We start from the raw sequence: 16,521 nt of genomic DNA, 5'->3' as shown, positions 1-16,521 counted from the left end.
TATATATATATATATATCACTTTCAATCAGTACGATCAAAGTGCAACATTATATGTATAGTAGTTTGATTAATTGCGAGCTACCTTCTTATAGATCATGAGTAGTGTTGAATTAGATAAGAAAAAAAGTTAAAAGGGAAAAAGAATTTGAACCCATCAAGACAAGAATATAATTAGTATAAAGTATTTAAGATTGAAAAATTCCTAATATTAAAAATTAATCGAAGAAAAGATATATTAATTAGTTGGAAAGGTACTTAATATTCTATCAATTTGTAATTAATTTGTAACGAAAATATAATAATTTTTTATATTATCAAAAAAAATATATAAATAAATCTAATTATGAAGATAATTTAGATTGAATGATATTATAAGTTAATTTGAATCTTACTCATATTTCATCTAAGAAAATTGTTTAAACTAGTTAATAAAAAATTAATTAGATATTAATAATGAATGTAGACAAATTATGAATGGACCACCAAATAAAAAGTTGTCATACACGTAAAGATTTCATAATAAAAGGACCACAACATGGAAGATCATGTATATATATATATATGAATAAGTTAAACAAAAGAATGTGAGGCAATGTTTGAAAAGACTTTATGAGAAGCAATGTCTCCATGCACCATCCTTTTCTAGATATACATATATATATATATATATGTATATGATTTTGATTAACCATGTGATTAATTTCTAATATTTGTAATAAACTAATAGAGTTTTACGTGGAAATTTGAGAGTTTAGTTAATTAATTAACTAATTAATGATAATTTTTTTCAGAAACAATAACAAATATTTGATTGGAATACTTGTAGCAAGCATTAAAATGGAAGTGACATAAAGTTCAGCAACTAAAACGTCTCTTTGCAGATCAATACATGCATCAATGCACATTGCAGGAAGCTTACACAGCATGTGTTTGAATGGATAAATATTAAATCTAGACATACCAGGTTCATGAATCTATTGATATATATATATATATATTGTATACACCTCCTTTTGATCAGAATATACATGTTTGTATATATATTTATAATTAGGCATGCATGCATGCATGCAAATATTGGCGTTATATTTTATTAATTAAGAGCGCCGTGTTTATATATGAGTGTGTTTTATAAATTAACTATATGTATACATAAGTTATTTTACAAGCTTCACAAACTTAATTAATTATAAATTAAGCTTGTGGATGCACTAAAAATAATGTACCTTGCTGTTGATTGTACAGACAACATATGTAGAGAGTCCATGCAAAGACATAAAAACACAAGACTTTTTTTTTTTTTTTTATAAGAACAGAAAAACTTGAATTATACAAAGACATGAAAAGACATAAAAACACAGAAGTCTAACCACATAAACATCGAAATTATAATTTTTCCATGTTAGTGTTTATTATTAGTTATAATATATAACAATTGAATTCCTGTAATTCTTAATTAACTGTACGTATATACGGTTCATTCCATTAATGGTACTGCTTCTTCTCCATATTCATTCAATCAAGATGATATTGAAATCAAATCAATAAAGATGTTAATTGATAATTTATTATACCAAATTGGTCTTCAAGATCTCAGAATAGAAAATTCCAAAATTTTTAGCAGAATTTGTATGTTTATATATATATAATTAACAAGAATCACATCAGTCATCAGCATATATTTGCCTTGTACTTTGCATTTTTAAGGTTCCGAATCTTTCATGATCATATAGATATGTATAGCAAAATGTAATGCGCGTGTATGTATATATACATACATATATATACATATATATGTAGTATTTGACTGAAAAATTCTGGACAAGAGCCAGCAAAGATCTATCCACTTTTTTCTGCTAAAATTTTAATATTCATATCAAACATTCAATATGTGATGATCATCATCATTATCATCAATCATGAAAATGAAGAACACAGTTGAAAAATTACAAACAGCTATAGCAGTATCAATTAAATTAAAACAATTAATCAAAGCCTTAAAGACAAGTCAAGATGGCTTAACTCCTCCTGAACATTTTCAGTTCTATACGATCCCTTTGACCAAGACTCTCCCGAACCATAATCCATCATCTCTCTCCTCATGCCGCTGTAGTTCATCACCATGTCACCGCCAAACCTCCCACTATGGCGATGGTGATATTGGCTTTGTCTAATTCCATGGCTGGAGCTGGAGTCGTTGATGCAGCTATGTGCTGGGGATCGTGAATTCGATACGCCATGAGACCTTAGAGATGAATTTAGCTCTCTGCTTTTCTTGGCCAGTGTTCTTTCGAGCTTGTGGGCATTTTGATGGCCTCCTAGAGCCTGCGAGCTGTAGAACTTTCTTTGACAGTAGTTGCAGGAGAAAATTCTGGCCTCGGCTGGACTATGTGGTGATGAGGACGATGAAGATGAGGGTTCAAGAACAAGCTCTAGGTTTAGCTGGTTGTTGGGTAGGCTGAGATGAAGAGAGGTGTTAGGTTGAAAATCCATGGAGATCAGAAAGAACTATGCTAATATATATATATATATATATAAGTAGTTGAAAAAAGAGATGGGCTTAATGAAACTTGTATAAAGAAGAGGGTTGTACTTAATGTACAATGCGAGTAGTAAAATGAGAGAGAAGGGTTTGGAAGAAGAAGAGAAGAAAATATATGTAGAGATGTGAATGTAGTTTGAGAGAACTTGTAAAGCATTATATCAGGTGCAATGGTTAAGGGTCCTGCAACCACAAATAGTACAAGATAAGTGAGTGAGAGAGAGAGAGAGAGAGAAGAGAGAGAGAGACAAGTAGCTGCAAATATCAGTGGGGAATCCAAGTGTTGTCGCCTCCATTAATTGCACCATTCAAATCACTTGTCGGTCCATGCAAGAAAATTCTTTATGGGATTAATTTTCTTGTATATAATTTTTGAAATATTATTATTAATTTCTTGTTAATGAAGCAAATTAATTAATTAATTAAGTGGGTCCATGACTATTCGTTCTTTGTTTTCTTTTCCCAGTCACCTTCATCATCGGCTAATCATTTTGCCAATCTAAGTAATAAATAATAAACAAGATAAACCATCTTGACTGGACTAAACATGCAACAAGATAATAACTCATTACATGCTCCCCACAAAAATTAAAACTCATAAATCCATCCTATGCCACTCTACCAAGCTAGGTAAGATTTATAGTCCACCTACAGTGAACCCGCTCGAGGCCGCATATTGTGGTCTGAATGGCCAGAGACATCAAATCCAATTACATATATACTATATATACCTCTATACATATAATATATATTGGTTTCCTTCATTTTCAACTTACCCATATTCAACTACGTACTGATTTAATTAGTTACCTCCAAACACACCACTACCATGCATATCAACTTATTGAACTAATAATTTTACTGTTTGAAAATATTATTTTCTACCGCTTCTATATACATAGATATATGAATATATATATATATGATAGTGTTGATTTTTTGGATAAGTATATGGGTAGAGTTTACTTACATCAAATCCCCATATGCTTCCTTTCTTTCTCTGTCTTCCTAAAATTTTGAGATTAGTTAACTGAGACAGGCACATGGGGTATGGGGAGATTGAAAACAGTAGATAAAAAATAAAAAGCAAACATATAAAATAATATAATCCAGTGCAGGATAACACAATCATAGTAATCATCATATATATTAGACATGATTGTGGGATCATAATCTTGCAGGTCGGCTATGATTGCGCTGAGCCTTGTCTGTTAATCACAGACATAACACAAACGGAGAAACTACCTTGTGTTCATTTCCTGCGCACACATATACACAGATATATGTAGTTTACTGTATATTATTAATAATTAGTCAAGTCATCAGATTCCGGTCTACTAGGAACATTAATTCCCTTTATATATAATTCAAAGCCTAACCAATCAATATTACTTGTTATCTTATTCCTAAAACTGTTATTATACTATAATCGATCTATATATATATACATATATGAGTACTAATGTATTTCCTGGTTCCTTCGATAGGTCATCAATAACTGAGAAAATCATATACATATATATATATATATATATTATTTTTTTAAAAACTACTAATTTGTCAAAGTACTGAAGCAGAATCAACAAGAGATTAGAGAGAGAGACTCACATGGGAAAGTGTGAGCTAGGTTTATGTGAGAAGCAGTATATGTACACGCAGAGAGAGAGAGAGAGAGAGCTGGTAGCCTCTGGTTTTCTCTACCTCTTTCGTTAAGAATTAATTGATAATTATATAAGCCTACTAATATATACAGTTATATATTGATGTATCTATGGGTGCATATATCTAAATACATCCTAAGGAGAAACTGATGAAATGACAATGGTAGTGGACAGGTTTCTGAGTTGTCGGATTTTAGATTACAATATTAAATAGGTTATGGAGGTGATTATTAATCAAATGCTTCTGGTTCTCTTTTCTCCCTACACGTACATGGATCATAATTTTTCACGATCATCAACCATTTTCTCCTTCACCACTATACATTTTCTTTTCTCACTTTATCTTCTTACCTGTTTTTCTTTTATTGGCCATCAAGTGTTTATACATATACATATATATTTATATAGTTGACAAAAGGCTGATGATAATAGTACCTTCATCTCTTTTTGAAAGTGGTTGTGTGGGCATGATGATGTTGAGGCTATCATACATATCATTATCTCTTTTAGCTTTCAGTGATTTGATCTTTGGCTGCCATTGAAGTTCTTTTAACCATCAGCTTTGAAGATTGGCCTGTCAGGTCCCGCTTCAACACATACCACATTTTTGCTTTCCAGTATAAAGTGCTCTTTTTTGGGAATTTTTTTAATTAATATAATTTTTGGATATACATATATTTATTGCAAAACGTTATTGTAGCTTTCTGGGTGCAAAGAATATGTCCTCCAAAGGGGACCAGATCACTTGAATCCCAAACTTCCAGATATATATTTTGTTCAATTTTAAATATTTAAATTTAATGCTGATATGGGTATATATAGAGACTCCCAATTTTAGCATGCACGCGTGGTGTTTCATGCAATATATGTATATATATATATCCTCCTTATGAACATCGCTTCTTCTTTTTGCTTGGGAACATAGATTCATAAAGGGATCGTTTCTAGTTACGCATTATAACACTTTTTTTTTTCCGAAAAACAAAAATAATGAAATATTTCATTAAAGGGTGTATACATATATATATATATATATATGTACTGAATCATTTGTGAGACTTCTTGCGGAGTTCTTTCATCCATTTGAAGGTTAATATGGATTTTCCCAACTTGTTCTTGCTTCCATCTTTCCCTTTCTTCTTTTCATCAGCTGATGCCTTTGGTGGAGGATCTGGATTGTCGTAATCCCATTGATCAGCCCATGACAAACCTGAATCCATCTCTCTACTTTCCTCCACCTTTTTCTTGTTCTAACATTTTTTGCTTAACCCTAGATAATTTAAAACAAAATATCACAAACTGTTTTCCTAATTTTAACCTTTTTTTAAACTCGTTACTTATAATTTTAGTTAATTTTGGCCAGTTTTGGAATTATGATTCTAAATTTGTTTCTTCTCTTTGAATAAGTCTTACAAAGATTTCGCGAAATAATAGCATTTCACCGAAATAGAGAAAAATACTTGAGTAATCGCGAGTCATTGGGCCGAATCTTTCTGGGCTTCCTTGCCTGTCAGAATCCGACCCGTTTGGCATTTTGACACTTGAGAAATTATATATACATATATATATATATGGACGCGTGTGCATGAGTTTTTGTCTTAATTTGTGGATGTAATTAGAAATAGATGATGGTAAGATTAAGGGACAGTTCACAAAGTCCTTTCAACTAAATGTCACCACCTTTTACAAAGCATCGTCGTTATTGAGTTTCTTAATCAAGCTTCTTGCTTGCTGGGTCCCATGCATTATATCACTTTCATACATACACACACACACACACATATATATATATATATATACTTTTCCTTGATAATTTGCAAGTGAGGACGACACGTCCCTTTCCAGCCATGCTAGCTAGCTAATATTAATCTCCATTAAGTATTTGTCCAGTTTCAGTATCTCATCTCCCTATACGGTATATATCCATGAAAGTTTGCTTTCAAATGCTGTCATTTAGTCCTGCCGCTAGCTTGGAAAATTAAAGAGAATGGAATTTGTGTATATATATACACACACACATAGGAGAATGTTATATAAAACTGAGTTTATAGCACAAATGGTGAATATATAGAAGCTAGCTTTTGAACTACCCTTCTATATTGGTATATAAAAAACCGTATAATATTTTTGAAAATTATAGTCAAATTATTGAAAAACGAAGAGTGAAAAGTTATAATGCATGACATTAATTCTTTATTAATTAATTTTATAAATTAATCATTGTTAATTATTGTCAAATTATTGCAGTAACTTTATTGATTAATCTTTGTTTTCCTGTGAATGATAAAAATTAGACTAGGTATTCCATTTATATTTCACTAGAAAATTGATTGTGTTGTTTAATTATTAAACATATTTATATGTTTATAATATATATATATTTGTAAAAATTGAAGAGAGGTTAGAGAGAAAGTAAGTTCCACGAAGGGTGGCAGACAAAAGGGCACCCCTCGATATTGACACGTTGGCTAATGGAAGATGAAATGTCACCACTCCTGTCATTTTAGTGGAGCCTTTGCTTTGTAGTTTTATAGGAAATAGTTTATATATATATATATATCTATCTATTTTGTTGATCAACCAGACTGTAATTTTTATTTCTATTTTAGGAAATATTTTCTGTTTCAAACCTGAAGATACAAATAAAAAAAATTAGAAAATTATTTTTTGCCCCAAATACAATTTAATCATAATAAAGTTGACATTAGGAGTCCATTGAACTGTGGGTTCAAACAAAGCCCACAAATAGTTGTACATATATGGGCTTGAGGCTCATAGAAAGATGAGCCCAATGTAACTAACAGAACGGCACCGTATAGGTGGTTAATTAATATGTTCGTAGAAAAAAATCTTTTGTATTTTTATGGTCAAAAAAATTGCACCTTTTTCTTTTCCTACAAATCCTTTTACAATATTAACTATAGATTTACCTTCATCATAGTAGATATAAAATACATAGGGACAATAGCTAAGCACTTTGCCTCCCGAAGGGATCCTCATAGAGCTTCATAATCAATTTTTTTTCAAGGGCAAAGTAATTTGTGTGTGTGTGTATATATATGTGTGTGCGTATTGCCTCCATGAAGAAAAAAGAAGTGCTTATACAAAAAAAAAAAAAAAAAAAATTGCTTTTAATATGTGCTTGTCTTAATTGGGAAGAGCAGCTGCTAATCTCGCTCTCAATTCTTTTCTTAGGATTTTGCCTGATGGAGCTTTAGGAATGGAATCCGTGAAGAAAACTCCAGCAAGTCTCTTGTAAAACACAACCTGCATATATAATTATCATTCATTAAATCTATTATCATCAGTAGGACCCTATTCTCTCTCTCTCTCTCTCTCTCTCTCTCTATATATATATATATGTATGTATATAGTTAACAATTACCTGCTTTGAAATATATTCTCTGATTTCATCTTCAACAATCTTGGAACCACTTGATCTGACCACAAATGCAACAGGAACCTCCCCTGCAACCTCATCTTTCATCCTGAAAAATGAAAACTCGTATAGTAATTAAATAATCAATTAATAATGTTGTGTATATATATATATATATATATATATGTATATTGATCTAGAGGACATACGGGATAACTGCGGCATCAGAGATATCGGGATGTGCAATCAACATAGACTCGAGCTCAGCCGGAGCCACTTGGAATCCTTTGTACTTAATCAATTCCTTGAATCTATCAACGATGAAAACCTGATCGTCATCATCGATGTATCCCACATCGCCTGTGTGTAACCATCCATCTTTGTCTACCGTTCTCTTTGTCGCCTCCTCGTCGTTAAGGTAACCTGTCCAAACTCCACCGCCCTCTCTTTTCTTACTTAATTTTTAATTTATAAATTTTTCCATCATTTTTGACAAAATCAAATTTATTCAAGTACTAGAGATTATTTAAAGTGACCTTTCATGATCTGGGCACCTCTGATGCAAATCTCTCCGGCCTGATTTGGAGGAAGGGAAAGTCCGGTTTCTGGGTCAACGATTTTCATCTCCGCATTTCTTACGACGGTCCCGCACGCACCGGATTTTACCTCAAAGGGTTCCTTTGCAAATGCCAGGCTCATTGATAGTGTGCCACCCTCTGTCATTCCATATCCCTACAAGTATGCAAACCCATCGAATCTTTTCTTTATATATATATATTTCAATCGCTAAATTATAAATAATTAATTAAGTTTAAAAATAATTGTTAAATATAAATATATATATATATATATATATATATTATTAACTAAATTTCTCATATAAAGAATTTTTCTACTCCTATAAACATTTCATTATTTGAAATTTAGGTGCGTGTTTAATGGGTTGAATGAAAATAATAGCTCTTAGAACATAACAATAAGGATATAGAAAATGAAATGTATTTTTTTGATGTTGTTAAAAATATTAAAATAACAATGAATTCCACATTCTTTTTTTTGAAAAAATAAAGTTTTTAGTTTGAATAATTCGAAAATTTTCTAGATTTTTTTTATAAATTTATATATTAATTCAATCATATAAATGTTGAAATTATAATAGGAATTTTTGAATTGTGTGTAAAATAATTTTTTGTTATATTTTAATAAAATTCATATTATTTTATAATTGAAATAAATATAATCAAATTTTTAATTTTTATTGAAATACAGGACTAAAATGGTAATAAATTCTGAATTTACGACCGTATTCTTTTTATCATATAAATAAATCAAACTTTGTGGTTAAAAATAAATATAAGCTATTTTAGGTTTAATACTAATAAATTAAAGATTAAAATAAGGCGGCGTATATTTACCTGTCCAAGTTTGGCATTAGGAAGCTTGGTTCTAACAGCATCCTCAACCTTCTTCCCCAGCGGAGAAGCACTGGATATAATCATCCTGATCGACGACAGGTCATAGTTCCTAACGTCTGAGCTCTTTCCTATCGCCAGAACGATCGGCGGGACTAACGGAGCTACCGTCACCCTGTGCTTCTCCACCAGCTCCATCAACCTCACCATCTCAAACTTCTTCATTGTCAGTATCGCCGCCCCCACTCTAAACGCACACAGCATCACCGAGTTCAAAGAGTATAAATGGAACAACGGTGAAACGCACAGAACCACGTCCTTCTCGGTAAAGTACATGTTCGGATTCTCTCCGTCAACCTGTTGGGCGACGTTTGTCACCAGACCCCTGTGGGTTAACATCACCCCTTTCGGCAACCCCGTCGTCCCCGACGAGTACAGCAGAGCCACGACGTCATCTGGGTTTATCTTCACAGCCGGAATTTCTGTCTCGTCGGCGCCAGAAAGCTCGGAGAAAGACAAGCAATAATCCTCCTCCAGGTCGTCGACGGTCACTATTTTTACCCCATGGTTCTTGGAAAAATTTCTCACTTTGTCCACGTAGGAGGATTGAGTAATGACCAGCTTGGTGTTCGACGTCGTCGCCTGCTTGGCCACCTCCGATGGGGTGAAGAAAGGATTCGCAGTGGTGATTATGGCGCCGAGATACGATGCACCAATGAACGTGAAGACGAACTCCGGCGAGTTTTGGAGCAAGAGCATGATCACGTCGCCTTGTTTGATGCCCAGCTTGTGCAGACCGGCGGCAACTTTTCTCGCAGTGAGCTCGACTTCGCCGTGCTTAAAGACCTTACCGTCGGCGCCGTTGATAATGCAGGGGCGGTCTTTGAATTTGGAAATGTTTTCGAAGCAGTATGTGTGAAGAGGGAGGTGGTTTGGGATATAAATATCGGGGAGTTTTGATCGGAAAATGAACTCGAGTTGCTCCGGTTGTTTTTGGCCCTCCATTGGAGAAAGAGCAGGAGCTACTCTGGTAAGTGATAATGGTTAGTTTAAGCTTATTATATACAGGTATTTGACAGTTGAGCTGTACGTGAGGGGAACTTCATTCGGAACATGTATTAATGAAAAGAAAATATGTACATATATATATATATACATATTTTATAATTAATTAAAACATAATCAAGATGATTATTACATATTTTTTATTATCTTAAATTAAACTAAAAATAATTAAATATGAGAGAAAATTAATTTATTTCTCAAAGAAAGTATGCAACCCCCCCATTCCAACCACCTTTCTCTCTTACCTAATATTTCTGGTTAAGTTTGAACCATAAATTTGTAAGGCTTACTTCTGAAAGCAGTAAAACATTCATTTATAAACGCAATTGATGAAATAAGTAATATAACTAACACCTTGATGTAGAAATTTTGCAAATAAATGGTTAAATCCAAAGAAAATAAATGTTTGAGTACTCTCCAATTTATGATTTTAAGAAGAAATTTACTTTTCTTTTATATATATATACACACACACACACACACACACACACGAAAACTTCACTAATTTCATTGGAAATTATGGAGGAAGTATGCAAATCAAACAGTCCATCGTTGTTTGTAATTGTGTTGTTAGTAGGGATAAAAGTAATGTTGAAATAATTTTTTTAACAAAATTGATTTAAGTGAAAAAAAGATTTTATGTATTTAATAGAAATAATTATACAAAATACCGTCACTATTAAGATCAAAAATTTATTATATTTAATTAATACAATCATGAATATTAAAAATAACTAATCGTACTAAAATTTAAAATATACGTTGCAGTAACTGAAGAAAGAAAAAAAAAAGGCGGGGGGAAACGACGTCATTTTGAAGGGGGCCGACCCCATCGTGAATCTGCTCCGGGGGCGCAAGGCTCACCAGGGGCCTCACAACGAGCACCGGGGTTTCTCCAGGTGCCACTCACTACATTTCAAGGGTCATCCCCGTATCACGCCGTGCCCCTTCCCGCACAACTGAGACCCGCTACTGGTCCATCTGTAACCCACGCAGGGCAGTCCAGCGTGCAACATGAGGACTTTAACCGGCTATGCAAAGTAGTTGAGAGCCTAGCCACTATGATCCGGGATAGAGAATTACAGGCGGAGTCAGCATCGGTGCCACAACAGGGGATTCACCTTGGTGTAGTGGATACAAACAACATTGAGAAATACCGAAGGCTAAACCCTCCTGCCTTCAATGGGGGTTCTGACCCATTGGTGGCGGAAGATTGGATAAAGGAACAGAAAAGTTATTTGAAGTGATAGCCATGACCATGGAATAGAAGGTACAACTGGCTACATTCATGCTAAGAGGATCCGCTGAGCGCTAGTGGAATTGAAAAGAGGAGCTCTGATCTCCCCAGTCACTTAGGAGGTGTTTTTAGAAGCTTTCAATGTGGAGTACTTTCCAGATTTTATGAGACAGTGGAAAGAAGCAGAGTTTACCGAATTGAGACAAGGAAGATTGTGTGTGGTGGAGTATGCCGAGAAATATAAAGATTTGGTCCGATTTGCGCCCGAGGTTATGATGAATGAGACCAAGAAAGCCAGGAGGTTCGAGAAGGGGTTGCAGAATTGTATCAACAGGTTGCTATGTTTGCATTACCTACATATCAGATGGTATTGGAAAAAGCACAGTTAGTAGGGGCACTGTATAAGGAACATGTTGACAATAATAAAGGACTTTTTAGTTATAGATGACCACTACCATCATGCGGCCAAACAGAGAAGAGGCAGAGAACGACACAAGATGTAGCCCCAAGTTGTCAGATGGCTCTGAGCAACTCGATCTGTACGCGGTGCGGTAAAAACCATGGGGATCGGCCATGTATGAGTGGTGGTCGGGGCTGCTATCGATGTGGGAACACTTAACACTTCGTACGGGATTGCCCTCTGCCGAGAGAGCCTGGTAGACTGTTGGTTCAAGGACAGGTGTTTGCCATAACAGTTTCGGAGGCAGCTGCTACCTTAGAAGTAATACAAGGTATACTTTACATTTCAAATATTCCTACTAGAGTACTAATTGATCTCGGTGTCACATATTCATTTGTATCGCCTAAGTTCAAATTTAGGATAGGGATAGAACATCGGGTGTTAAACCGGGTATTGGTAATATCTACGCCAACTAATGGCGCTTTATGTACTAATGTAATGTTTAACTCCTGTATAGTAGAAATAGAGGGAAGAAAATTAAAGGTAGATTTAATTTTACTAGACATTAAAGACTTTGATGTAATACTGGGAATGGATTGGCTTGTTGCCCAACATGCTCATGTAGACTGTTTCCGCAAGAGGGTAATGTTTAAGATTCCTAACGAAGAACCTTTTTCTATATGGAAAAAATTAATGAATAAATAAATATTACGTTAAAATAATGTGTTAGAAAGAATATATGCATGAATTACAACGCTATCTATGTCTTTGATAGGGAGCGAGAGTAAAAAGCTTACACTCCAGGAGATACCAGTGATGAGAGGTTTTCCAGAAGTATTTCCAGACGACCTTCCGGGACTGCCACCCAATAGAGAGATCGAATTCACTATAGAACTCCAGCCTGGCACCCAGCCAATCTCCAAGGTTCCATACAGGATGGCGAGGTCAGAACTAATGGAGTTAAGTAGACAGTTACAAGAGCTACTGGATAAGAAATTTATTCGGCCTAGTGTGTCACCATGGGGGGCCCCAGTACTGTTTGTTAAGAAAAAGGATGAGACTATGAGAATGTGCATTGATTTTAGGGAGCTGAATCAGGTGACAATAAAGAACAAGTATCTGTTAACCAGGATCGACGACTTGTTTGATCAGTTGCAAGGGGCATAGGTATTTTCAAAAATAGATTTGTGTTCGGGGTATCATCAGCTACGAGTTAAAGCAGGAGACATCACTAAAATAGTGTTTCGCACCAGGTATGGGCATTATGAATTTCTGGTGATGCCTTTTGGGTTAACGAATGCTCCTGCAGTGTTTACAGATTTGACGAATCGGGTGTTCAGACCCCTACTGGATCTTTATGTCATTGTCTTCATAGACGACATATTGATTTATTCAAGGGATTTGGTGGAACATGCAGAACATCTGACAACTGTGCTAGGGATGCTTCGAAAAGCTAAACTGTATACAAAGCTCATTAAATATGAGTTCTGGTTGGATCAGATAGCATTCTTAGATGATATTGTGTCGAGAGATGAGGTATCAGTAGACCTAGCGAAGGTAGAAGCAGTAGTAAAATGGGAAAGGCCAAAGATTATAACAGAGATCAAAAGTTTTTTAAGGTTGGCGGGATATTACCGTCAATTTGTGCAAGGGTTTTCGAGTATTGTGGCACCTCTTACCAGGTTGACAAAGAAGAATGTGAAGTTTGAATGGGATAAGAAGTGTGAGGGTAGCTTCTAAGAATTGAAACGCAGACTGACTACTACCCCAATATTGGTTATTTCATTGGGAGAATGTGGTTTTGCAGTGTATAGCAACGCATCTCATGTTGGATTGGGTTGTGTATTAATGCAACAGGGGAAAGTTATAGTGTATGGGTCTCGAAAATTAAGGACACATGAAAGGAATTATCCAACCCATGATTTAGAACTGACTGTAGTGGTCTATGCCTTAAAGTTGTGGCGACATTATTTATATGGAAAAACCTTTAAAATTTATACAGAGCATAAAAGTTTACAGTATCTGTTCACACAACGGGAATTGAATATGTGGCAGAGGAGGTGGATGGACTTGTTGAAAGATTTCGACTGTAGAATTAAGTATCACCCCAGACGGGGAAATGTGGTGGTAGATTCCCTCAGTCGTAAGAGTACTGGAGTGCTATCTCATTTGATGGTATTTGAGTGGTGTTTACGGGAAGCCATGCAACAACTATGTATTCAGGAAGGGGACAATGGAAGATATGTGGCTAGTTTGAGGGCACAACCTACCTTGGTTCAGAAAATCAGATAAGGGCAGTTGGTGGACACCGAGGTGCAGAGGATTCGGAAGGGGGTAGAACAGGGGACAGTGAGAGGATTTGGGGTGAAAGATGATGGGATACTCAGATTTCAAACCAGAATGTGCTTTCCTAATGAGCGTACGATACGAGAAGAAATACTCAGTGAGGCACATAATACTAAATTTTTCATGCACCCAGGGAGTACTAAGATGTACAAAAACTTATAGAAAAGTTTCTGGTGGAGGGGCATGAAGAGGGATGTGGCCGAGTATGTGTCAAGGTGTTTGATATGCCAGCAAGTGAAAACGCAACATCAGAGGCATGGGGGGTTGTTACAGCCCTTACCCATACCCGAGTGGAAGTGGGAACATGTCTCCATAGATTTTGTGACCGGGTTGCCAGGTAACCATAAGAAACATGATAGTATTTGGGTGGTAGTTGATCGTCTAACTAAATTTTCTCATTTCTTAGCAGTGAAGGTAACTGATTTAGTTGAGCATTTGGACAAATTGTATGTCAAGGAGGTAGTAAGGTTACACGACATTCTCGTATCGATTATTTTCGATCGAGATTCCCGATTCACTCCAGATTTTGGAGAGGGTTGCAATAGGCTTTGGGTACTAAATTAAGTTTTAGCATAACTTTTCACCCACAAACGGATGGGCAAACTGAGAGGACGATACAGGTATTGGAGGATATGTTGAGAGCCTGTGTCATCGACGTGGGGGGAGATTGGGAGGATATACTACCCTTAATAGAATTTACATACAGTAATAGTTATCACACCAGCATCAGAATGACTCCTTATGAAACTCTATATGGTAGGCCCTCTAGGCCACCGGTGTGTTGGAGCGAAGTGGGAGAAAGACAGTTATTGGGACCAGAAATAGTAGAGGAAACTACGGCCAAGGTGCTAGTGATACGACATAATTTATAAGTTACCCAAAGTAGACAGAAGGGGTACGCAGACAATCGCATGAGAGATTTGAGCTTTGAAGTAGGGATCATGTGTTCCTGAAAGTATCTTCCATGAAGGGTTTATTGAGGTTTGGGAAGAAAGGGAAGTTAAGTCCCCGTTTTATAGGGCCGTTTGAGATTTTGGAGAAGGTGGGGGTGGTTGCGTACAGAGTAGCGCTCCCTCCTCGGTATAGTGGGGTTCACAATATATTCCACATATCCTTACTACGAAAATATCACCCGAATTCGAATCATATTCTAAGGTATGAATTGTTATCATTGGAGAATGACTTATCTTATGCAGAGGAACCAATCTGGGTTCTCGAGCGACAAGAAAGGAAGTTGAGCAGGGTGATACCTATGGTGAAGATGCAATGGAGACATTATGCGACTGAGGAGGCAACACAGGAACGGGAGGACGAGATGAGACGAAATTATTCGAGACTGTTTAGAGGTAAGATAACAAAATTTGAGGGACCAAATTTTTTTTTAAGGGGGAAGTATATGTGGTATCTGAAGAAAAAAAAAAAGAAAAAAAAAGGGAGGGGGGGACGATGTCGTTTTGAAAGGGGGGAAATGACATTGTTTTGATGAGGCAGGTGAGGTATAAATAGTAGACGGGAAAGAAAAGAAAGAATGAAGGGAAAAAAAAAGAAAAAAAGAAAGAAAAGAGAAAACAGAGAAGGAAGAGAGTGGGAAGGAGAAAGAAAGAGAAAAGAAGGTTCGAGAAAGAGAGAGAGGGGAGTCAGAGCAGAGAGGAACGAGAAGGGAGAGAGAAGAAGAAAGAGGATGGTGACAGTGCGATCAGCAGGAGGTAAGAAGATGGAAATGGGAGGTACAGTAATTTTAAGTTTTCTGTTAGTTGATGTGGATTTGAAATTTTGCTATAGGTGGAGGAGCTGTGTAAATGTGAGTGGAGGCGTATGGAGGAGGTTAGACTGCGGAAGGAGAGAGAGGAAAAAAATGTGGCGTAGAAGGGAGGTCTGTGAGGGAAAGGTGAGGTCGTGCGTGAGAGAGGGTGTATGGAAGAGGTTGGGCTGCGGGAGGAGAGAAATGAAGGAGTGCGGTGTATGTAAGTGCGGCCTGTGAGGGAGAGGAGTTGTTGTGTGTGCGTGAGGGTGAATGGAGGAGGTTAGGCCGCGGGAGGAGAAAAAGGAAGGAGTGCGGTGTGTGTGAGTGCGGTCTGTGAGGGAAAGGAGTTATTATGTGTGCGTGAGGGTGAATGGAGGAGGTTAGGCCGCGAGAGGAGGAAAAGAAATGAGTGCGGTGTGTGTAAGTACGGTCTGTGAGGGAGAGGAGTTGTTGTGTGTGCGTGAGAGTGAATGGAGGAGGTTAGGCCGCGGAAGGAGGAAAAGGAAAGAGTGCGGTGTGTGTGAGTGTGGTCTGTGAGGGAGAGGAGCTATAGTGGGTGAGTGAGGGCATATGGAGGAGGTTAGGCTGCGGGAGGAGAGAAAGGAAGGAGTGCGGTGTTTGTGAGTGCGGTCTGTGAGGGAGAGGAGCTGTTGTGTGTGAGTGTGGGTGTATGGAGGAGGCTAGGCCACGGGAGAAGGGAAGGGAGATATGTAGGGTGTGAGTGAGGTTCAAGA

At 36.3% G+C, this 16,521-nt stretch overlaps 3 protein-coding genes across 3 annotated transcripts; all 3 read right to left on the bottom strand.

Moving 5' to 3' along the window:
* Window positions 1-1,809: 1,809 nt before the first annotated feature.
* Window positions 1,810-4,755, bottom strand: ZFP2 (zinc finger protein 2). The gene is made up of 2 exons (XM_022057038.2): window positions 4,640-4,755; window positions 1,810-2,726 (listed from the first exon to the last, which is right to left on the bottom strand). The coding sequence occupies exon 2, from the start codon at window positions 2,492-2,494 to the stop codon at window positions 1,991-1,993; it is 504 nt and encodes a 167-aa protein (XP_021912730.1). The 5' UTR covers window positions 2,495-2,726; window positions 4,640-4,755; the 3' UTR covers window positions 1,810-1,990.
* On the bottom strand, window positions 4,709-5,493 carry LOC110826415 (uncharacterized). The gene has a single exon (XM_022057053.2). The coding sequence runs from the start codon at window positions 5,422-5,424 to the stop codon at window positions 5,251-5,253; it is 174 nt and encodes a 57-aa protein (XP_021912745.2). The 5' UTR covers window positions 5,425-5,493; the 3' UTR covers window positions 4,709-5,250.
* A 1,615-nt stretch (window positions 5,494-7,108) lies between these two features.
* On the bottom strand, window positions 7,109-10,000 carry LOC110826413 (4-coumarate--CoA ligase CCL1-like). The gene is made up of 5 exons (XM_022057051.2): window positions 8,999-10,000; window positions 8,120-8,315; window positions 7,793-8,006; window positions 7,590-7,692; window positions 7,109-7,471 (listed from the first exon to the last, which is right to left on the bottom strand). The coding sequence occupies exons 1-5, from the start codon at window positions 9,998-10,000 to the stop codon at window positions 7,352-7,354; spliced, it is 1,635 nt and encodes a 544-aa protein (XP_021912743.1). The 3' UTR covers window positions 7,109-7,351.
* Between the last annotated feature and the right edge of the window lie 6,521 nt (window positions 10,001-16,521).

Source organism: Carica papaya, chromosome 7 (assembly GCF_054855325.1).
Source record: "Carica papaya isolate Zhongbai chromosome 7, ASM5485532v1, whole genome shotgun sequence".
Classification (NCBI taxonomy): domain Eukaryota; kingdom Viridiplantae; phylum Streptophyta; class Magnoliopsida; order Brassicales; family Caricaceae; genus Carica; species Carica papaya.
This window is presented reverse-complemented; position numbering and strand designations above follow the sequence as displayed.

Bases quoted from the DNA above. Each gene is read 5' to 3' on its own strand.
- ZFP2 (XM_022057038.2), bottom strand. From the start codon at position 2,494: ATGGATTTTCAACCTAACACCTCTCTTCATCTCAGCCTACCCAACAAC.
- LOC110826415 (XM_022057053.2), bottom strand. From the start codon at position 5,424: ATGGATTCAGGTTTGTCATGGGCTGATCAATGGGATTACGACAATCCA.
- LOC110826413 (XM_022057051.2), bottom strand. From the start codon at position 10,000: ATGGAGGGCCAAAAACAACCGGAGCAACTCGAGTTCATTTTCCGATCA. The intron at 8,316-8,998 runs GTAAATATACGC...GCATACTTGTAG, and splicing joins CTAATGCCAAACTTGGACAG to GGATATGGAATGACAGAGGG. The intron at 7,472-7,589 runs GTAATTGTTAAC...TTATATATGCAG, and splicing joins GAGAATATATTTCAAAGCAG to GTTGTGTTTTACAAGAGACT.